Here is a 21,918-nt window from a genome sequence, read left to right as displayed (position 1 = left end):
ATAACCATGTGTCAAGGATATTATAATGGGGGTTGAAAAGAGGGATTAGATTAAAAGACTTCAAGGTCCTTTCTGCCTCTCAAAGTCTGTGATGTTCTGAATGTGTATAGGGGGAAAGTGTATGTCAGAAGCAGAGTAGATGAGATAAAATGAGATCCCAGCATCAGTAAATCTTTATAGTTTTCCACACTCAACTTGCTCAGCTTTCTCACACCTAAATCCTTGTTTTGAAGAAAAGGATTGAGCTCTTAGATTTTGAGGAAACATAATTGAGTGACTACTATAATCTGCCATTAATATATTTGTGCCTAGGGAATGCTGGCACATTGGCCAGGGTACCATAAACCAGATACAAGTGTCCACCTGGCCACAGCAGCCCGAATACAGGCATGCCCAAGGAAGGTGCCTCAGCGGCTCAGCTCTGCTGTTCAGCTCTCCTGGGCCCTGAGCTTCCCAACTGATTTGCTCCTCTCTGGGTCTAGATTGCAGGGTACGTGAGCCAGCCCATGGTGGACGTGTCAATCCTTCAGAGGTCCCTGGCCATCCTGGAGAGCATGGTCTTGAACAGCCAGAGTTTGTACCAGAAGATAGCAGAGGAAATCACCGTGGGACAGCTCATCTCGCACCTGCAGGTGTAAGAGACCCCACCCTGCCTCTTCCCACTTGTTTGTTCTCGTCCTTCCTCTTTTGTCTTCTAGTGCCACCTCTGCTTTTCATGTCTTCCAAGCTGTGCGCATCCTTCATCCATCACTTCTTCCACACGACTGTCAGATTCCCCCCATGATCCAAGCCTGATCACATCATGCGCTTGTCTGAACTCCTTGCCCCACAAGGCCACAGTGGAGCTTTTCCCAGTCTCCCCTGGGGACCACCTGGGGACCAGACAGAATTACATGCTGCTTCTCCTGTGGACCTAACAGGCTCTGTTCGTACCTATGATAGTTATATTTATATGTAATACCGTGTCTTTATTATCTGCTTTCTATCTTACACTTGGAGCTTTATGAGAACAGGGACTGATCATTTTTGTGTCCCTGGCTTTGATTTAAGTAGAAGCTCAGTATTTGTTGGGTAAATGCTTGCTGAAAGAACAAGGTGTGACTTCAGGAACCAGTAAAGATCCACCACGTTCTGCAGCCTAAAGGTCTCTGCCTTCAGCAAGTTACCTAGTTAGTCTCTTCTGGCCTCAGTTTCCTCATCTCTAGATTAGAGTCCCCATCTCCCAGACTGTGAGGACACAGGAGATTTTTAAAAGGCCTAGTATTGAGGTCAGCACATCTTAGGTATTCAGTAAATTCAGGGTGTTTTGCTTTTGTTTGTTTTTTTTTTTTTTTAAGAGGCTTTTCACATCCTAAAACATTTTGTTAGATAATAAAACCAGATGGCAAATGAACCTTTGGGAGGACTGTTTCTTTGCTCTCCGTTCCTTTTCTGCAGTTTGATCCAGGCTACACAGTTGAAGGGGGCTGGACTTCCCAATGCCAGGGGGGTAATGCTGCAGACTCCCTGCACCCCGATGGAGGCATGGTTCCCCACTGGGAGTGTACAGCAGCCCCATCTTTACTCAGTTATGCTCCTGACCCATGTTTCCTTCCTAATCCAAGTAAAACAAAAGCACAGTGATTTCTTTGCACTTCTCATTTTACCTTATCACTTTTAAGGAATTCTTCAGTTTTAACTTTCATACCTGAAGAGGCAATAGGGTTGATTAGGGGGAGGGAACATGAAGGGCACTGGATCAAGTTCTGATTTTCTGGTGACCTTGAACCTACCTCTCTGTTTCTTTGTGTGTGATTTGGGGACATCCCCAATTCCCTCCCTGAGGACGAAAGAGGACCATGGCACTTGTTAGAGATCTGTCATGACCACTTTCAGCCCATGGCTGATATCAGCACATTTGTGTTCTGCTGTGTGGGCAGGGGCCACTTAGTGCCCTCCATTAGAGTCCTAAGGTATCCCTGCCTAACCAGGAAACCCATGAGCCCCACTGGAAAAAGAGCCACAAGATGCTTCCACAACATGGCAGGGGATGTCAAGTGTCAGGATTATAAGATTCCAAAAATGGGTGTAGTTTTTTTTTTTTTTTTTTTGAGAGAGAGGGAGAGAGAATTTTTTAATATTTATTTTTTAGTTTTCGGCGGACACAGCATCTTTGTTTGTATGTGGTGCTGAGGATCGAACCCAGCGCCACGCGCATGCCAGGCGAGCACACTACCGCTTGAGCCACATACCCAGCCCAAGTTATTATTTTTTTTTAATAAAGTAAGATAAGTTTGTAGTCACACTTTAGAAAAGCACAATAAAGTACATTTTTGGCCAACCATCCCACTCTAGACATAACCACTGTTAAGTATTAAATATTCCTCTAGGTTTTTTTCTTTCCATATTTTTAATAAAATTGGGGTCTTACGCATATTATGTGTACCTTGGTAATTTTTTTTAAACAAATAATATCTTGAACATTTTCCCATGTCAAAGATTCTTTTGAAAGGGTAATTCTAAAACTTTTTTGCATCCCAGACACCATTGAAAATCTAATACCAACTATGGACTCTTCTCTCTTTGGAAAAAGTATCATATATTTAATTAAATACATAGAATAATTTCTGTGCCATTCTGGGGTTCATAGTCTCTAAGCAGATCCCTGAATTCAAGGTTAAGAATCTACTTTTGCTGGACAATAGTGGCACATTCCTATAATTCCAGTGACTCAGGAGGCTAAGGCAGTAGGATCACAAGTTCAAGGCCAGCCTTAGCAATTTAGTGAGACCCTGTCTCAAAATAAAAAGATTTTAAAAGGCTTGGGGATGTGGCTCAGTGGTGGAGTGTCCGTGGGTTCAATCTGTAGTGCTATAAGACAACAACCGAACAACCCTCTAAACCATTATATGAATTAATTTTTTTAAAAAAGACAAAAAAAGAATCTTTATCCAAATGCATGATTTTTAGTAACTACTCAGGATTCATATATATAAAACAGTTGCTAGTGGAAATATTTGGATTGCTTAACATTCTTTGATTTTTAATAGTTCTCTAGTAAAACACCTGATCAATAAATTTTGATTACTGTTTTGCATAAATTTCTTTTGCTGGATCATGAATATGCCCAGTTTAAATGCTTTTGAAACTCAGCCCCAGATTGTGATTTGTTTACAGTCTACAAGTGATTGTGTTAAACCATCTGTGAGTATGATCTCGGTCTTCTTATCTCCCTCTGCTTCTTTTCTCCATTGACACAGCTCCAACCAGGAGATTCAGACCTACGCCATCGCACTGATTAACGCACTTTTTCTGAAGGCTCCTGAGGACAAGCGACAGGTCTGTGGCTGCCTTTCCAAACTTTCCATTTGGGCTTTTCTGAGAGAATCCTCACTCTATCCAGTCTTTGCTCTGTAGAGAACAGAAATGCAACCATTTCCCCACAAGTTCCTCCTAACTTTCTGTGGTCAGAGCCCAGCAGGGTGGCTTGGCTAAGTAAGCCCTGGGAAGGCACCGGGAGGGGAAAGGAGCTGGGTCTTAGATCAGAGCAGGGCCTGAAAACTTTTCTTCTAAAGGGCCAGAGTAAATATTTCCCACTTCATGGACCATACAGTCTCTGTGGCAGCTGTCCAGCCTGGCCTTTGTAGCCACAGTAGCCACAGGGGGCAGGTAAATGAATGGTGTGGCTGTCTTCAGTGAAACCTTATTTACACAGACAGGCGTGTAACACACCTGGTATAGCCCTAGTTTGCTAACTTCTGGGATAGAGGATCAAGAATAAGGAAGGGCAAGACCCTCTTGGCACCTCTGTTGAGTTCTGAGGAGTCTCAAACAAATGGAACTTAGCACCAAGTTTTCTGTTTAAAGGTCCCCTGATCCAAATCCTATATGTCTCTCTTTCCTTGTTGCTTAGCTGTGTGACAGTAGGCAAATCACACTGCCTCTCTATTTCCTCCCCTATAGCAGAGCAGCAGCAGCTGCGCGTTTACCTCATAAGGATGTCATTATGTAGACACCTGTTATACAATGAGAGAATCTGGTGTCATCTGGGCAGTAGAACAGGCACTTACCTAAGAGTCAAGGGGCCTGAGCAATTACTTTTCCTGCCTTTTGTTGAGCAGATGTTTTAACCTCTCTGGGTCTCATTTTCTCTTCCTGTAAGATGAAATGGCCAGATTAAATGATCTCTGAGGGCCCTTCCAACCCTTAACATTCTAGGTCTCTCTGATAAATGCCCAACTTGTGTACAGAACTAAGGCTTTTTAGTTTTCTGTCAATATCATGGGCTCCATAAAGGGAAGTCTAAGTGGAATGGCCAAACTCTTAATAGATTATAGAGGGAGGAGCAGAAACATCTGTGGTTCTGTCTGTCCTGTCTGTCCTGGATGGTGTGGCTCTGTTAAACTCCTCCTTCTGCATCCTCCTCGTTTGAATGTAAGCTGAAGCTCATTCGTCTGCTTCTCTCTGTGCTTTTTGCTTTCTGCCGGCAGGACAAGCACCTTAATCCTCTAGACCTGCCTGTCACTGTAAGTAGCACCGCTGTGTGGAAGGGACCCTGGCTGTCTTCCAGGTGGGGAGGTCAAAGCTGGGCAGGAATCTTAAGGGCGGATCAGGATGTTCAGGCTATGCCAAGGCCCAGGGAAAGGTTGAAAGCTGTAAATCTCCTTTGTCAGGACCCGAGGGCGCTCAGCATCACAGGAAGGATTGAAGGCAGGTCTGCCCCAGGGAGTGAGGCCCAGTTTTTCCTTTGTGATTTGCTTTGCACATTCTGTGGTCAGTTAAGGAAGGTCAGATTCAAAAGTAGTCTGTGCCACATAAATATAAAATGAAGGCATTGTGTCTATCTACAACTAAAAATCTTTTTTTTAAAAAAAAAAAAAAAAAAGAACTGGGATTGTAACTCAGTGGTAGAGCACTTGCGTAGCATGTGTGAGGCACTGGGTTCCATCTGTAACACTAAATAAATATAAATAAATAATGTAAAGATATTGTGTCCATCTACAACTAAAAATATTTTAAAATAAAAAATAAAAAAAAAAAAAGCTTGTGACTTTCACCCAGATGATGCCATGGAAGCATTGCCTCCTAATTTGCTATAGCAAAAGGGTGAAGGTCAATCCACATGCTTTGGGGAATTCAAGAAGACTTAATTGACAAAAGGGAGCCCACATGCTCATGTCTTGGTTAGAGGGAAGCTTTGAGAGGCCAGCTTTATGAGATACCAAAGGCAATGAGTGCTCCCTTCCCTAGCGTCAAGGAGAGGCTTTGGTGTGAGACTTGTGCTCCAGCTCCCAGCCACAGTCCGTTACTGACCACAGCAAGGTTAAATCTCGACTGACCTCCTATAGATACCAAAGAAGTTTCTAGGCCACTCTCCTCTCTGCCAGCAGTACGTGCTCAAGGCATGCAAAGTAAAACGCAGAGCTCCTGGCGGTGTCAGTCATCTGGGTCATGAGTAGAAATTGGAAATGAAAGAGGAAGGCCTTTCAGCTTGAGGGAAAATGACAGAGATCATAGATACTATACCACAGGAGAGGTGTTCATCTCCTTCAGGCTCATTGACTTAGAATTATCTATGAAATTAACTGAAGGCAGCAGCTTAGAAAGTGAAATCATACTAATTAACATTGGGAAGAAGTGATGGCTGACATTGGAAGGAGGAGACGGCACTATTGTGAAAAGCTGTCAGGAAAATTAAAAGCATTGTAATCTGGGACCATTTTGTTTAGGGGAAAATAGCTTCACATTTCAATAGCTCTTCAGGGTGATATAATGTCATAACAGAATAATCACTGTTCTTTTTGATGAAGCCGAGTCCTTGGCAAAGATTAAATTATAACCATTGTAGTCTCTTCAGAATAAAGAATGTATATATTCTTAAAGATTTGCATGAGAATGGTAAAATAATAAACCCTTAAGATTTTGCTCCCTGGAAGGTTCATTTGTGTAGGATACTTTATTTCCTGGGCATGCAAAATAAGCAAATCATCACTGTCAAAATCTAAGCCAAATATAATAATTTTTTTAAAAGGTAAATGAACATTGCTCTCTAAGAGAGAAGCGATGGGGTTACTGTCTGTTTTGGGGCACCCATCCCCAGCCCTGACTGTTGGGGAGCTGGAGGAGGGGCTGGGGCTAGCCTTTTGCTCGGTCTGGAGTCGGTGCTTCTGCAGAGTCCTGTCCAGCCTGGGCAGTGGCCTGCAATGATGCCTGTAGTTTGGGAACCGTCATGCTGCTCGTGCTCTGCGCAGTGTCTCTTGCCCAGCATCCTTGTAACACAGTGTCTCATCGTCCATGTCCTTCTGTGAAGACGTGGTTGATTGTGCCATTAGGTGGAAAATTCTATTTGAATTGATTTGCACTCATTAAAAAGGGAGGGTGGTTCTTGATAGAGTGTAAGATACATTTGATGGTCAATAGATTTTCTTCTCACCCACTTTTTGTTGGAAAGGGGAGAAAACTTTAAGAAAGGGAAAAGAAGAACTGATGTCACCTTCCTCTGGTTACTAATCACACATGTGTGCATGCTATCTTTCCTTACATTTGCTTATTTTTTCCCACAGGATATGGCCAATGCATTTGCACAGAAGCACCTTCGATCCATAATCCTGAATGTAAGTCCCTAAACACATTTTGTTACTATTAATAGCAATTATAACTATCATTATAGTTATTATTATTATTATTAAAAATCACTGTTGCATATCAGGGTACACAGAGGGAACTTAATAGATATTAAACCTTTTGTTTTCATCATCTTTTTTGCTGCTCTGACCAAAAGACCTGACAAGAACAATTTTAAAGGAAGAAAAGTTTATTTGGGGACTCACAGTTTCGGAGGTCTTGTTCCTAGACAGCCCACTCCATCCCCAGAGGCTCAAGGTGTGGCAGAAATCATGGTGGAAGGATGTAGCAGAGGAAAGAAGTTCAGCATATCACATCCGGAAGCAGAGAGGGAAGCAGAGAGAGAGCACGCAGCTCAGCAAGGACAAAATGTATACCCCAAAGGCATACCTCCGGGGAGCCACCTCTCCAGCCACACCCTACCTGCCTACAGTTATCATCCACTTAATCCGCATCTGGAGACTATTGTACTGATCCCGTTAAAACACTCATAACCCAATCATTTCACCTCTAAACTTCTTTTCATTGTCTCATACTTGGGCTTCTGGGAAACACTTAATATCTAAACCGTAACACTTTTTTCTATCATGCTGGGGATCAAACCTAGGGCCTTATGCATGCTAGGCAAGCACTCTACCACTGAGCTACATCCCCAGCCCACTACACTGTTCTTAAACTGTTAAGATTTTCATATAATCCTCTGTAAGCAGAGTTGTCTCTGGGAAGCCATCCCACCAGGAATTCCAGCACTTCAAGAAGAGACTAAGGCCAGCTCTATTGCTTGACTACTTGTTACAACTCCAGAATGTTCATCAGATAGCATATGTTAAAATAGGCACAATAATTGGGTGTGGTGGCACACACCTAGAGTCCCAGTGACTTGGGAGGCCAAGACAGAAAGTTTGCAAGTTTAAGACCAGCCTGGGCAACTTACTGAGACCCTGTCTCAAAATGAAAAGATCTGGGGATGTAGCTTAGTGGTAGAGCAGCCCTGGGTTCAATCCCCACAAAAGAAAGAAAAAAAAAAAAAAGAGGAAAGCAATTCACACTGATTATAAGCCTGAATCATGTAGGGCACTGATGAAATGAATAAGAGTGCATGCTCTCAAAGATCTTTGGTCAGTAGGAAAAACAGTGATGGTAGCATCATGTGGTCAGTGCTTCTATAGAGATTTGTGGTCTTGGAGAGGACAACAGAAGCAATGAATCCTCACCTACATTCAGCGTGTCAGGAAGCCTTTAGAGGAGTGTCTTTGGGTAAGCCCTGGAGGACAAGTAGGCACACCAGGAAGAACAGGATTCCAGCTGTAATCACGCACTGTGTGACTGAGCGCAGGCGAGGGCAAGCAGCATAGGGACCAGATCAAGGAAAGCCTTAGTCTAGGGACAATTGAGGGGATTTACTCAGTGGCAAGAGAGCCGGTTTGCATTTTAGAAAGACCACAAGAAAGAGATGTGTTGTTTCCTGAGGGGGGAAGAAGAGAGGAGAGGAGAGAAGGAATTGCCAGGCAGGGTGCTGGAAGGAGGGTCCTGTGCTGTTAACTGTGGTGGTGATGTCAGGTGCAGGAGGACAGAGTGGGTAGTAGGGGAGCCGGGAGCTGGGAAGGAGAGCCAGGGATCTAGATTAAAAGGAAACAATTCTATTAGTTGTCAAAAACAAGAGACCACAGTGAAGGGAATAAGGAAAACTCAGGAGTCAAGTGTTAAAAAAAAAAAATGCTGAACGTGGACTTTGGAGTTGATCAGCCCCTGCTCTGTGATTTTCCAGTCTGCTTTGATCTTGAACAGTTCACTTCACTTCTCTGGGCTTTAATTTGTTCATCTGGATGCAAGGACTAAATGAGATGCGCGTGTGCACACATAGACACAGACATACACGTGCTAAGAGGGTGCCTGGCACTTGGTAAGCCTCCACTCTATGGGCAGAACAGGATGCAAGGGTGATGGAATTCAGGAAGTAAGCCCTGAGCACCTATGAAGAGGAGCGGTCAGCTGTTTTGAACTTGTAGTCTACAAGCTTCACCTTGCAGAACTTGCTCCTCCCTGCTGTCTACTCCGTAGTAGTCAAAGCCCAGCCACCAGCCCAGGAGGAAGGGCTCCAGCTAATACTGAATGCAGCCCCCAAGTGACTGGGAGTGCACAGGTACTCATGCATGGCTGGCGACACTTCTGAGCAGCTCTCCAGGCACCCTCATCTTCATGTGGGGTTGAGGGTGCCCCTCCAGGGAAATTTAATTATGTTTGAGACTTCTTTTCCTGAATAGGCTTAGAAAATCAGCTCATTTCTGGACAAATCTTGTGAACAAGCAAAAATTCTACTACAGAAGATGATTCAGCATCAGGACTTAAATGACCTGCCAGGAAATGGTTAATGCATGCTCACTGAAGCCCAGGGATTTAGATGGTTGGCAGTGGAGTAAGGCTTCAGGCAAGACCTCCAAAGCTACAGCTGTACTTCCCCAGGCCTTCACTGGCTAGAGTAATTAACCACCTTTCCATCATGGTGTCGCTTTAGTTTGAGAAAGGGGATTAAAGTGAATGAAAACCAAGAGCCGGAGAAATCAGGGTAGTAGCAAGAGGGAACAGTAAAGAAAAGGTTCAGTGAGCAGAAGAGGCGTGGAGGGGGTAAGAAATGGCAGAGACAGGGCAGAGAGTCCAGGCCATGAGAGCAGAGAAGGAGACAGCTTGGGCACAGGCATTCTGGGGAGACAGAGGGCTAGAAGGAGTCCCCAGTTCAGAGGGAGGGTGAGGCAAGACTTGGCTCAACTGCATTGGCACCTGCTCTAGTTTATGGAAGTGCTGTCCAAAATGGTAGCCACTTGGCACTTGAAATGAGTCTGGTGTGGCTGGGAAATGAATGTGCAATTTTAATTTCAATTAAATTTAAATACTCATACTCTGCTTATGGCAACTCTACTGGGTAGCACCATCTAGATGAGGAAGAAAGCACAGAGTCACAGCTAGGGAAGAAGTCTAGAGCAGCCCAGCTGGTGGAAATAAAGTTTATCCACATATTTAATTTTAAATGTTTTGGTTACAACATTAAAAAAGGAGTAAGGGATGCCATGCACAGTGGAGCACACCTATATTCCCAGTGGCCCAGGAGGCCGAGACAGGAGGATCACAGATTGAAAGCCAGCCTCAGCAACTTAGTGAGGCCCTAAGCAACTTAGCAAAATCTTGTCTCAAAATAAATAATAATAAAAAAAATAACTTAAAAACGAGCTGCAGATGTGGCTCAGTGGTTAAGTGCCCCTGGGTTCAATTCCCAGTCCCCCCCACCCCACTGCCCCCAGAAATGGAGTAAGGAAAACTGAGTATAGTGGCATATGCCTATAAATCCCAGTCACTTGGAGGCTAAGACAGGAGGATCACAAGTTCAAGGCCAGCCTAGGCAACTTAGGGAGACCCTGTCTCAAAATGAAAGAATTTAAAAAGAGCTGGGGATATAGCTTAGTGGTGAGCACTTGCCTACTATTTTCAAGACCCTGTGTTTGATCCCAGTTTGGCAAAGAAGAAAGGAATAGGGGAAATTAAGCTTAATGATATAGTTTATTTAACCTAAGATACCCCAAACATCATTTCAACATGTAATGAATATAAACCATTATTAATGACATATTTTACATTTTTTTCATACTAAGTTTTCAAGTTGTGGTACTCATTTGACACAACACACTGGCTTGGACTAGCTACCTGTCAGGTGTTCAATGGCCACTTGTGGCCTAGTGGCCATAGTTGGACTGCAGAGGTCTATGGAGATTAATCTAGAGCCAGAGCAAGCTCTACAGAGAACTGACCTAAGGCTGAGGGAGCTTGGAAAGATAGGTGTCTAGAGTTAGAGACCTCAGGAGAAGGGGCGGTAGGAGAGAGCTTCCTGCCCGGCAGCCACTAGCCACAGTGGCTGGGGAGACAAAGAATTGTTAATCTAAATAGGTTTTAACTGATTTAAATATAAATAACCAGCACTTTGGACAGCACAGCTCTGGAGACAGGGCTGCTGAGAAGAGACCCTGAAGAAGTAGCAGAGGGATGTGGGAAACTTGACAGAGGCTCATGTGAACCAGAAAGAACCCCAGTGACAGGATTCAGGACGGTGGATGAGACAGAGGGGGGGGAGTGGGGAAGGTACAGGGAGCCAGGAGGAAAGGGAGGGTTTCATGGTTGGCGAACAGGACGCTGAGAGGCAGACAGGCAGACACACCTGGGAGAGAAAGATGGGCAGACAGAATGAGGGCACCTGAAGTGGGGCGGGCATGGGATCAAAGCGAGAGGCGATGAGGGGAGGGTGGGGCCACCAAGGGGGAGGACAGAGGAGGACAAAGGACCTGATGGGGGATACAGGAGCAGGACATACACAGATAATGGACAGAGGGGCACAGGTGTGAGAGAGAAAGGAGGGGACAGGCAGTGTAAGGAGTTGGACAAAGGTGGATGCTCCTCATTTGTGAAGAGTCTCAATAGCATTTGAAGAAAGTGATCTTCCTAAAGCTTCTCTACTGGGTGAAGCCATGGAAACATTAATTTTTTAAGGAAAAAGTGACCCTTTTTCCATGACCTGTCTATTGCCCTGGACTTAGTAGGGTCCAGCCCTGAGGCCCCATCTTCTAACCTTGATGGGTGGCCCCATGGCAGGCACAGTTGAAGCAGGTGCAGCTCTGCCCTCCATTCCACTTCGCCGTGGACGGAGTACAGAGGAAGGGCGGGCGCCCTCAGCCTCCCTCAGCCTGGCCCATGTGGCTCAGGTGCCTGACTCCAGCCCTTTCACACTGTGCCTCCTTCCAGAACACGCAGTCCCTGGGTGTCGGAGGAAGCTCATTCCCTGCGGTGCACTGTTTTCACCAGCATGTCTATGGCACTTCTTCAAAAAGAGAGACAGTTCAGCCCCCTGCTCTCTGCCTTTGCCTTTTCTAGCATGTGATCCGAGGGAACCGCCCAATCAAAACAGAGATGGCACATCAGCTCTATGTCCTTCAAGTCCTGACCTTTAACCTTCTGGAAGAAAGGATGATGACCAAGATGGACCCTAATGACCAGGCAGGTGCTAAGTGGGATAGTGCCTTCCTGCTTAGAAGTGCTGTTTTCTTACCCCTGCTGTGCATCCCTTTGGTCTGTGCCAGGTACTGTGTGTGGTCTTTATCTTCCCTGAAAAGTAGTGTGGTGTTTGCCTACTAAGGGAGTCTCTGGGCCTTGCCTATTTCTGCTGGGGTAGAGGCAGTGCCTCCCAAGAGACTGATTGGGGCCAGAGTTTGGCTCTGGATAGCCTGCCCCACTCTTCCCTTCTTCCTTCCCTTGGCTGACTGACTCACTTGCTGATTGTCTCTTCACCTGTCAGGCTCAAAGAGATATTATATTTGAACTAAGGAGGATTGCGTTTGATGCTGAATCTGACCCTAGCAATGTTCCTGGGAGTGGGACTGAAAAACGCAAAGCCATGTACACCAAGGACTACAAAATGTTGGGATTTACTGTAAGTAAAGAATAGAGGATGGTAGGCTTTCCCCTCTGACAGGAAGTCAGAAGGTCCATCTAGACAGGCTGATAACTCTTCCTTCATAATGGTAGCCTTGGGTCTTGATGTTTGGTTTGCTTTGGTAGTAGCAAGTTTGCAAGTTTTTGTGCAACATTTGGCCCCGTGAAACACATTCATCAGGGGGCGGGCCCAGGAGGTCCGCCACAGTGGGTAGAATGGGGACCTGTCCCCTAAACAGCTAGGTTCTTTGCAAAGCTATCATGACAATTTTATGGTAGAATATGACTGTAGGGTGGAGTTGGTTTATGGATTTGCTGCACACCTGCTCAGTGCCTGGCAGCAGCTAGGCCCTGGGATGCATGATGAGGCAGCCACAGTCCAGCTCTCTTGAGAGCTCCCAGTTCAGTCACAGAGATGGGAATGCAAAAAGAGCTAGGACCAAGGTAGAAAGCATGAGGTGCTGGCAGCAGACAGAGGGAGGGCATAGGGCTTCCCTTAAGGTCTTTGCACACATGGGAGCACTACTGAGTCTTAGATCAGTTGTCTCTGTTTCTCCAGAACCATATCAACCCAGCCTTGGACTTTACCCAGACTCCTCCTGGAATGCTGGCCTTGGACAACATGCTGTACTTGGCTAAAGTCCACCAGGACACCTACATCCGGGTAAAGGTGGCAGGAGTTAGCCTTCCTCCCAGTGCCCATCTCTTGTCTTCCTCCCTCACCTCCCTAATCCTCCTTTGTGTCTTCCCCACAGATTGTCTTGGAGAACAGCAGCCGAGAAGACAAACATGAATGCCCATTTGGCCGTAGTGCCATCGAGCTCACCAAAATGCTCTGTGAAATCCTGCAGGTTGGGGAACTGCGTAAGTCTCTGCAGCTTCCTCTCCTCCTTTAGCCAGTGTTGTTGCCAGGAGCCTTTTGAGACTGCAGGTTATCAACAATTAGATGTCAGTGGCCTGGACAACCTTGGGGTTTTTTAAATTACTACCTGAGCTGGTCATCCGTCTTATCTTTGTGGGAATTATGGTCATTGCTTTATTTAAGCTGGTAATTTGAGGTGGAATTAGAAGGTGCAGCACTGTGTGTCAGAGGTAACTGGGCCCTAACAGGGTAGAGGAAACCAGGAAAAGCAGCCTGGAGAAGAAAGCTAGGGAGGGAGAAAGGCCCACCCGTGCTCCCTGGCAGCCTTGGTTCTTGGTCTGCTCTGGTTCTTTGGAACTTTCGTGCAGAGAACCAAAGCTTCTGGATGTGAGCTCCCAGGCCCCATGGACAGAGCCTTCGGCCTTTGTTACTCTCCTCCTGCAGCAAACGAAGGGCGCAATGACTACCACCCGATGTTCTTTACTCATGACCGAGCATTTGAAGAGCTCTTTGGAATCTGCATCCAGCTGTTGAACAAGACCTGGAAAGAGATGAGGGCAACAGCAGAGGACTTCAACAAGGTCAGTGTCACCAAGCTGCTCTGAGGCCCATGCAAGATTATCACTCAGCGGTCTCTGACAGCTGGCCAGTGCCTGGGGAACCCCTGAGAGAGAAAACCAGCTTTGTCTGCAGTGCTGAGTCACAACACTGAGGTGTTGGAGAGCCTGGGTCTCATCTGGTTGTGACTTCCTCTGTGACCTTGAGTGGGAGTCTTGGTGCCCAAGGCCCTCATTTGCCCAATGAAGCCAGCACCTGCCCCTCCTATCTCCCTTGGCTGGGGGCAGGAAAATTAGCATAGCAGAATAGCTGTGGCTTATCGTGCACTGCGTGTGGTTGCTGTTGAACTGCCGATGTTGAGAGATGTCAGGAGGCCACAGGCATCCTCTGTGCATCATGGGTTTTAATTGATAATCGTCCCTTGGTGCTTTCGGGGTGCCCACTCTGTAGAGCACTGTGCCAGGCCCTTGCATGCTGACACTCTAGGAGCTGAGGATTTTAAAGTTAATCATCTCATTTAAAAAATAGAAAAGTATAAAGAAGAAAACGTCACCTATAATTCCACCACCCAGCACCAGCCACTGCTGCGTTGTGCCCTATTCTTCTTCCCCACAGCTTTCCCATCCTCAGTGAGACCATCTGCACACCCAGTGGGGCAGCCAGACCATCCGCACACCACAGTGTGCCAGGCACCGTGCTTGCCTTCCATCTAACCATCTGTCACTTGACCTGAGTAGCCACTAAAGGGTGTCCCTTAGAAAGTCACCCAGCAGGTATCTCTAGGACTCGGGACTCAGGAGCTGAGGAGAGCCTGTCCCTTTATCAGAGCAGTGGCATGAGTTGCTGCCTTCTTTCCTCTCAGGTTATGCAGGTCGTCCGAGAGCAGATTACACGAGCTTTGCCCTCCAAACCCAACTCCTTGGATCAGTTCAAGAGCAAACTGCGTAGCCTAAGCTACTCTGAGATTCTAAGACTGCGCCAGTCTGAGAGGATGAGTCAGGATGACTTCCAGTCCCCGCCGATTGTGTAAGTGCTGTCCTGGAGGAACCTGGGAGGGAAGGGGCAGCTGCCAGCTGTGCCCTCAGGAGCACCACATCCCCATGACCTTCTCCTTACTCAGTGCGTGTCCACCCTAGGGAGCTGAGGGAGAAGATCCAGCCTGAGATCCTTGAGCTGATCAAGCAGCAGCGCCTGAACAGGCTCTGTGAGGGCAGCAGCTTCCGAAAGATAGGGAATCGCCGAAGGCAAGGTGAGGAGACAGGAACACTAGGCTGGTCCTCACCCACAGACTCCCTGCGGCCAGGAGGAGACTGCCTGGTGGCCCCTGGAGGGAGCAGGCAGGCCAGTCGTCCTTCTGTCTTTTGTGGGCCCAGGCCTTTCCCAGTACTGTCCCAGTCCACCGGCTTGGTTTCCTTGTATTCCAGAACGGTTCTGGTACTGCCGATTAGCACTGAACCACAAGGTCCTGCACTACGGTGACTTGGATGACAACCCTCAAGGAGAGGTGACATTTGAATCCCTGCAGGAGAAAAGTAGGTTCATTTCTCTGCTGATGTGTTGTAGTAGCTAGACTTGACAGCAGACCTGAATTCTAGTCCTGGCTATTTGAGTGTCTGTTCTTGGGCCCAAGCTCGCTCAGAACCTGTTTCCTTATCTGCCAGAGATCACCTGCCTGGCCCACCTCTCAGGTTGTTTGGGGAATTGATGAGGTCACAAATGTGAACATGCCCTGTAGATTGTAAAAAGCTCTGGTGCTGGACAGCCTGAATTTAGATCCTGGCTTTCCCCCTAATTAGTGATTAATTCTGATTAATTGCAAGTTAACTCTCCCCTCTGCTTTGGGTGTTTCTGTAAAATGGTAATGATGGTCGCCCTCCTAGAGGTCTGCATGGGTGGTGAAGAATGGCTGGTGGGCAGTTAGCCCAGTCTTCAGCTGCCACTGACCTTCGTTCTGATGGCATTGTCACCTTCATTTTGTGAAGTGTCCAAGGCCCCACTCCTTGGGAATTAAACCAGGAGCCCCGCAGTGATGCCCAATGAGACAGCCTCACTAAACCATGGTCTATGGAAAGTGACCAAGGAGGAGGGAACACTGCAAGGCCATGGTCCACAGCCACTCTTCCTGAGGCACTAGAGCCCTTCAAGTCTGGGATCTGCAGCTCCCTGGCACTTTGCCCAGGGCTTCCCTTCCAGCCCTGAGGCAAGCACTGACCAGCCTGCAGCATCAGCTTCCAGATGCTAATTCCCACCATTTATCAGTTCCTGTTGCAGACATTAAGGCCATTGTCACTGGGAAAGATTGTCCCCACATGAAAGAGAAAAGTGCTCTGAAACAGAATAAGGTGAGTGGAAAGATAGTCCTGAGCAGCCTGCACAGTGATACCTGCAGAGTTCAGCTAGTGGGGGGTGTTGTTTAGCTGCATGCTCACTCTCTTCCCCTCTCTTTAAGTTATTTTTGAATGTTCTAGTAAGAATTTTGAACATACAAAAAATTAGATAGAACCCCCATGCCTCACCCAGCCTCAGCAACTGTGGCCCATTCGGCCATTTCCCTGTGACTTTGAAGAAAACCCCTAGGGTCACATCATTTCATCTGTGAATGTCTAAAACATAACACTCTTTTAACATAACCCAACACCATTATCACACCTAACAGGAAAAGTAGTTGTTTTAATCAAATACTTTCTACATGTTGGGATGTCCACCAATTGTCTTATAAATGTCATAATTTCTTTACGTAAAGGTTTAGATGCGTACTCACACACCTTCATAATCATTTTGGCAGGGGAAAGGTGGGGCAGTACCAGGGATTGAACTCAGGAGCACTGGACCACTGAGCCACATCTCCAGCCCTATTTTGTATTTTCTTTAGAGACAGGGTCTCACTGAGTTGTTTAGTGCCTCACTGTTGCTAAGGCTGGCTTTGAACTCATGATCCTCCTGCCTCAGCCTCCCAAGCCACTGGGATCACAGGCATGTGCCACCATGCCCAGAATAGCCATTTTATTTAAATCAGAATCCAAAGTCTATACATCATGATAAGTCTTTTTTTTTTTTTTTTTAAGTTTTTTCATTCATAAGTTCCCCTGCTGTATTTTCCATCTTTTTTTTTTTTCTTCTTGTTTTAGTTTATTTGTTGAAGAAATCAGGTTGCTTGTTTGGTAGTTTCCCAGAGTCTGAATTTTGCTTAATGTCTCCCTATGGTCTAGTTTAACTTGCTCCTCTGTCCCAGATCTGTAAATTGGTAGAGGGATCTAGAGGTTTGATTTGGTTCACGTTTGTCCTTTTTCTGGCAAGACCCCTCACAGATTGTCTTGTGATCTGTCAGGAGGCTCCTAAGGTCTGGTGTCTCCTTTGGGCCACATCAGCAGACTCACTGCTGGTGCCCACGTCGTTAGTAAGTTAAGATTTGCAAACGAGGGACATCCCAATGTAGTTATTCCTTTTTCACTTATGAGCTGAACTTCTCTGAAATTTGCCCTTATTTAGTATTGGTTCCCTAGGAGTACAGTTCATGTAAGAAAGGAAGATCCATGCTTGATTCTTTTTTCTTATGTATGTACTTTTAAGACAGTGAATGCCCTATTATCATTCAATAATAACCAATTTTCTGTCTATTTTGTTTTGTTTTTTTAGTGTTATTATGAAGTCATGGATATAAGCAATTTATATTTGTTTCATTCAGTCCATTGCAGTTATTTTATTGATGCTCAAATTGTCTTTGTCTGCAGTTTGTTTTTTGGTAATTTTAAAAAAATTGTTAAGACTTCCCTGTGCTAATTACAGCATGATAGAAAGAGGAAACCAGTCATTTTTAATGTAAAATAAAAAAGTTTTAAGCAACATACAGTCAAGGACTCTGACATGCAAGGGTTCCGAGTGTTGAAATGACTTGTCCCATCTTAAAAGTATTACCACATTTTAGGCAGAAGAGTTAGGTGAAGAGTTAAAGTTGATGACCACTGGGCCTTATCTCTAGCCACACCTGTATGCATGCCTACAGGCCTTGGGGATATCACAACTAAATCAATGCATTTGGTGACTTTGGCCAAGATCTTGATGTGCAGAGCCCAGGCCATTCTGTTGTTCCAAGTAACTGACACCCTTTCTCCTTTAGGAGGTGTTGGAACTGGCTTTCTCCATCCTGTATGACCCTGATGAGACCTTAAACTTCATCGCTCCTAATAAATATGAGGTGAGCAGTGTGCTGCTGCCTGGAACATCAGAGCCCTCATGGGGACTCTGCAGCGGGGTGGAGGAGGGCCAGAACAGGAGCATCCATCTCAAAGCAGGTGGCCTAGCAGATCATGCAGTCCATCAGATGCTGAGAATTTGCCACACCGTGGGCCTTTCACTGTGTACTGGTCTTCCCAGGTTATTCTTTAGCAACAGCCAAATATTGGAAACATGGGGCCAACTAGGGACAACTTATTCACCTGGGACTAGAAAAATTCTCTTTTCATTTCTTCTGTGGTTCCCAATAAAAATTTGACTTGACAGGTCCTCCCTACTCAGGGTTCCCAGTCACATGTCATCATGGATCCAGCCTGGGCTTTGAAGCCAGTGGATCTGGTTCTTCTGACAAGGGGCCTGCATTTCTACCCACAGCTCTGGAAGATGCTGGACATTAAATGAGTAAATGCAGTTGAAACCCTACGTGCCTGGTGACCTCTGAGAGCCATCAGTGAGAATCAGAGGCCAGGTGTTGAGAAGAACATACAGTTGGTAGGGTCTGAGCTGCCAGTAGAGTTTAGGTGGGAGGAAAGGAAGGATGCGCAGGCGGGGAGCCAGGTGAACAAGGCCAGGAGGGCAGGAAAACCGCAGCAGAGAATACAGGAAGATTTCAGGGTGGAGGTTGGGAAGAATTGTAAGTTATTCCCTCCCATCTTGACACCTCCAGCTCAATTTCTTTAGTACTTTCTTTTTAACACTTATTGACTGATCTTTTTAATTTACTTTTTTTAAAAAATAAAACTGAGATACTTCCATATTCCTGTATGGGTCCTATTTTATCCACCTAACACCCTCCGCCCCATATGCCTCCAGTTTTGGGGACTGACTAGCGTTCACTGACCACCATAATCATGACAGATCTGTACCCAACTTCAGGTAGGTGTTGCTCCAGATTTAGGTCTCATTTTGCTTTATTCATTAATTATTTTTAAGCCACATTTCATATTATTTTAGGGAGTTTAACAGTGAATCTTCCATAAAAACCAGAATTAGTAATTAAAAGTGTGACCACTTCCCACTTTATCTTTGCTATGACCAGTTTTGCCTGTTCTAAACAATGCAAAGGGGACCATGGTAAGTTCCATCAGAACAGGGACTCTGGCAGGATCTCTTGTGGCCCCATGGCTACCATGTGACATTTTTGCAACTTGCTCCCCACAGTACTGCATCTGGATTGATGGCCTCAGTGCCCTTCTGGGTAAGGACATGTCCAGTGAGCTGACCAAAAGTGACCTTGATACCCTGCTGAGCATGGAAATGAAGCTGCGGCTCCTGGACCTGGAAAACATCCAGATTCCTGAAGCACCGCCACCAGTCCCCAAGGAGCCCAGCAGCTATGACTTTGTCTATCATTACGGCTGAGCCTGGAGCCAGAGACCACAGTACCCAGGAGGGATTTGGGCCCAGGAGAGACACTCAGCTCTGGTGCCTTGTCTTTTGCTTGTACAGAAACTACAGTGATGGTGGTGGCCAGTAAATGCCAGCCACTCCTCAAACCCACCTCAGACCACACAGAGCTTCTTCCTGGTCCCTGCCTACTAGGAGTCATGGAGGCAGGGTGCTTTGCCTTCCCATCACCGCAAAGCCTGGGATTGGGCCATGAGGAATGAATGATAGGTGCCCTGCCTTCCAGCCTAGAAACTGTTGTCTTGAACTGGGTTTAACAGCAGCCACCCACCTTCCTTCCTGAGGCTGCTCTTTTTGGCTGGATCCCATGTGAGCCAGAGATGGCTCAGGAAAAGCTGCCTGCAGAGGACAGGTAATCCGGGCATGTTGAGAGCCTTGGAGTGGCTGCCTTTGGGTGGATTTGAATATAGGCCTTGTGCCTTTCCTTTTTCTTCTTCGTGAGGGCTCACTCTAGCCTCATCTGGTGCCAAGATGTTGCTGCTTCTGAGGTTTGGCTCTAACATCTCTGGCCTCCAGAGCTATAGATCTCTCTTGCCCATGAAGGTATCAGAACAGATGGAAGTTCCTCCATACAAGCTCTCCGTCTCTTCCTGGCCAGGCAGAGACCTCCAATCCAAGTCCTGCCCTCTTAGTTTCAGGAACACTGCAGGGAAAGCCCCGCTGAGGCCTAGGTCAGGACTGACTGGTCACAGGATTCCCCCTGGTTGCCCCTACGTTTATCTTTCCTTCCTGGAGAAATCTCCCACTGGCTTGAACTGCAGCCCCTCCAGTTTGTTTTCCTTTGGCCTCCAGACTGTAGGAAGTTTGCCTTCCCTTCTCTCCTTCCGAGTGCTGTGGTTTCTGCCACTGGCCATGATTTCAGGGAGCTGGCTGGGGTCAGCCAAGGCCACAGCTGTGCTATGGGGCTTCCCTGGTGCTTCAGCACTTGAACCACATGCACATCCTCTCCCCGTGGACCTGTTAACACAGTGGCATTCAGTATTGATACCCTGGCATGGTAGGTACTACCCAATGAAGAGTGTACTATATATTTTCTTTACTATAGGCCATACTTATACAGACATGTATATATATTTATATAATATCTACCTATCCTAGGACGGAATGTTTGCAGGGCAGTAAAATGGGGGGAAAGTAACACTCCCAATTGTGAGCCAAGAGTAACCAGAGAACAGCCAGGAGCTTCCTGTCAGTAACCAGGTTTTCAATAAATACTCTTTCATGTACAAATTGTGGTTCCTGTTAACAGCTGTTTCCCTGCACTTGCTCCCTGCCCAAGGGTGGAGTCACCTTGGCCATCTTCATTTTAGTATACCTGGGAGGCTACAGAACTCCAGGTGGAGCCATTAGCCACTCCAAAAGTCCCTTCCTCCTCATCCACGCCCCCCAGCACACACCTGCTGATGAAGAACGCTCACAGATTGTGTACTGGGACAAAGTGTTTCCAGCTCCGTGTCGCTCTGTACAGCAGGGAAAGGAGTACTGTACACCCCCATGAACACATCCTCCCTCTTCCCCACTGCCAGGGAACAGCTCGAGCACTTCTGCCTTACCAAGAAGACGTTCTTCACCTTGTGTCATCTGTGTTTGGTGCCCAGCCTTGCAGCTGGTGTTTAAGGCTGTTGCTCGAGTCCACAGCCTTGGTGGCATGAATATCAGTAAGGATGAAAATAGATACTTTACTTTCTCTCACCTCTGAGAGAGGAGGGGATGAGAACAAGTTCTCTCAAAAGGCATAGAAAGTTCATGCCACACAGCCCTTGCGGACTGAAAGACCTGGGGCAGCGACGGGTACCATTGTAGGTGCTTGGTAAGCACTGAATGAACTGATGCCAGCGTGATGCCAGCTGGCAATGGAGACAGCAGCAGTTTGCACGAAGCTCTGCTCACACTCTGGCCTTGAGCCTTCTGTTCAGAGGGGTTGGGAGCCCAGCAGAGTCACAAGGATCCATGTTTGCAGCCAGTCACAGTGCAGAGCCCAGGAGACTTGAGTAGAGCAAAAAGCACAAAACTGGGTCTTGGTGTGCAGCCCTCACCTGCCGAGCCTAGTGTTTCTCACTGTCCACAAACATTGCCCCTTTTAACCCATCCCACAAGATGCATCAAATCTGAATGCTCTTGGCATTCTGGGGGCCACTGCAACCTGTCCCTTGGCTACTTTAACCACTGTAGTTTTTGTTACCTTCTTGAACCACCTGAGCTCCCAGCAAGCCTGGCACTTTCTCAGCCCCTCCTGAGGTTCTTATTTCCTCTGGGATACTCTCCTCTTACTCAACCTCTTGAAATTATTCTTAGAAGGCTTCAGACGAAATATTTCACAAATGTTATTCTGTATCTTTCTAAGTAAAAATTCAGTGTCCCTGACATTACTCCCCAGCTGGCTGCAGCTTCCAGAAGCGGAACCCCAGAGAGATTTCGTGGTTCGCTGCATGCTTGCCTGGCACTGGGTTGGATGTAGATAAACCATCTGTTTTAACAAAGGTAAATAGGGACCACCGTGGGGGTGCTCACTGTGTGCAGGACAGTAGCAGGCACCGCGGCTCCACGACAAGTGGCTGCTTGCGCGCCGGAGACAAGCGATTACAATACAGAGCTGAACAAAAGGTGGGAGCGGGCGCCCAGCGCACGAGGGCACCGCGGGAGTCTGGCTGAGCGCGGAGGAAGGCCCCCCAGCCAATACAGCAGCTCCCGGCCCAGCCTCTGCACATGGTCCCCGCTCCGCCCCCTCCCTGCTCGGCCCCTCGGCGGCTTCCGGCGGAAGCCACCCCTCCCGCGCTGTCTCT

General features: G+C 46.8%; 1 protein-coding gene across 4 annotated transcripts in view; it reads left to right on the top strand.

Moving 5' to 3' along the window:
* Elmo2 (engulfment and cell motility 2) overlaps positions 1-20,365 on the top strand; it is a 39,315-nt gene extending 18,950 nt beyond the window's left edge. For 2 of the 4 annotated variants that reach the window (XM_015479115.2, XM_048810781.1), the window contains 14 exons: positions 483-634; positions 3,240-3,318; positions 6,543-6,593; positions 11,518-11,640; positions 11,939-12,073; positions 12,635-12,739; positions 12,831-12,939; positions 13,382-13,518; positions 14,358-14,521; positions 14,632-14,744; positions 14,920-15,027; positions 15,755-15,837; positions 17,613-17,690; positions 18,890-20,365. In XM_015479115.2, coding sequence (XP_015334601.1) covers positions 483-634; positions 3,240-3,318; positions 6,543-6,593; positions 11,518-11,640; positions 11,939-12,073; positions 12,635-12,739; positions 12,831-12,939; positions 13,382-13,518; positions 14,358-14,521; positions 14,632-14,744; positions 14,920-15,027; positions 15,755-15,837; positions 17,613-17,690; positions 18,890-19,090 — 1,638 coding nt within the window. In that variant the 3' untranslated portion in view covers positions 19,091-20,365. The other 2 variants (XM_048810779.1, XM_048810780.1) reach the window with 2 other exon arrangements.
* The last annotated feature ends 1,553 nt before the right edge of the window (positions 20,366-21,918 follow it).

The sequence above is a fragment of the Marmota marmota genome, unplaced genomic scaffold, assembly GCF_001458135.2.
Source record: "Marmota marmota marmota unplaced genomic scaffold, marMar, whole genome shotgun sequence".
In the NCBI taxonomy this organism is placed as follows: domain Eukaryota; kingdom Metazoa; phylum Chordata; class Mammalia; order Rodentia; family Sciuridae; genus Marmota; species Marmota marmota.
The sequence above is the reverse complement of the archived record's forward strand: the minus strand, read 5'-3'. Positions and strand labels throughout refer to the sequence as shown.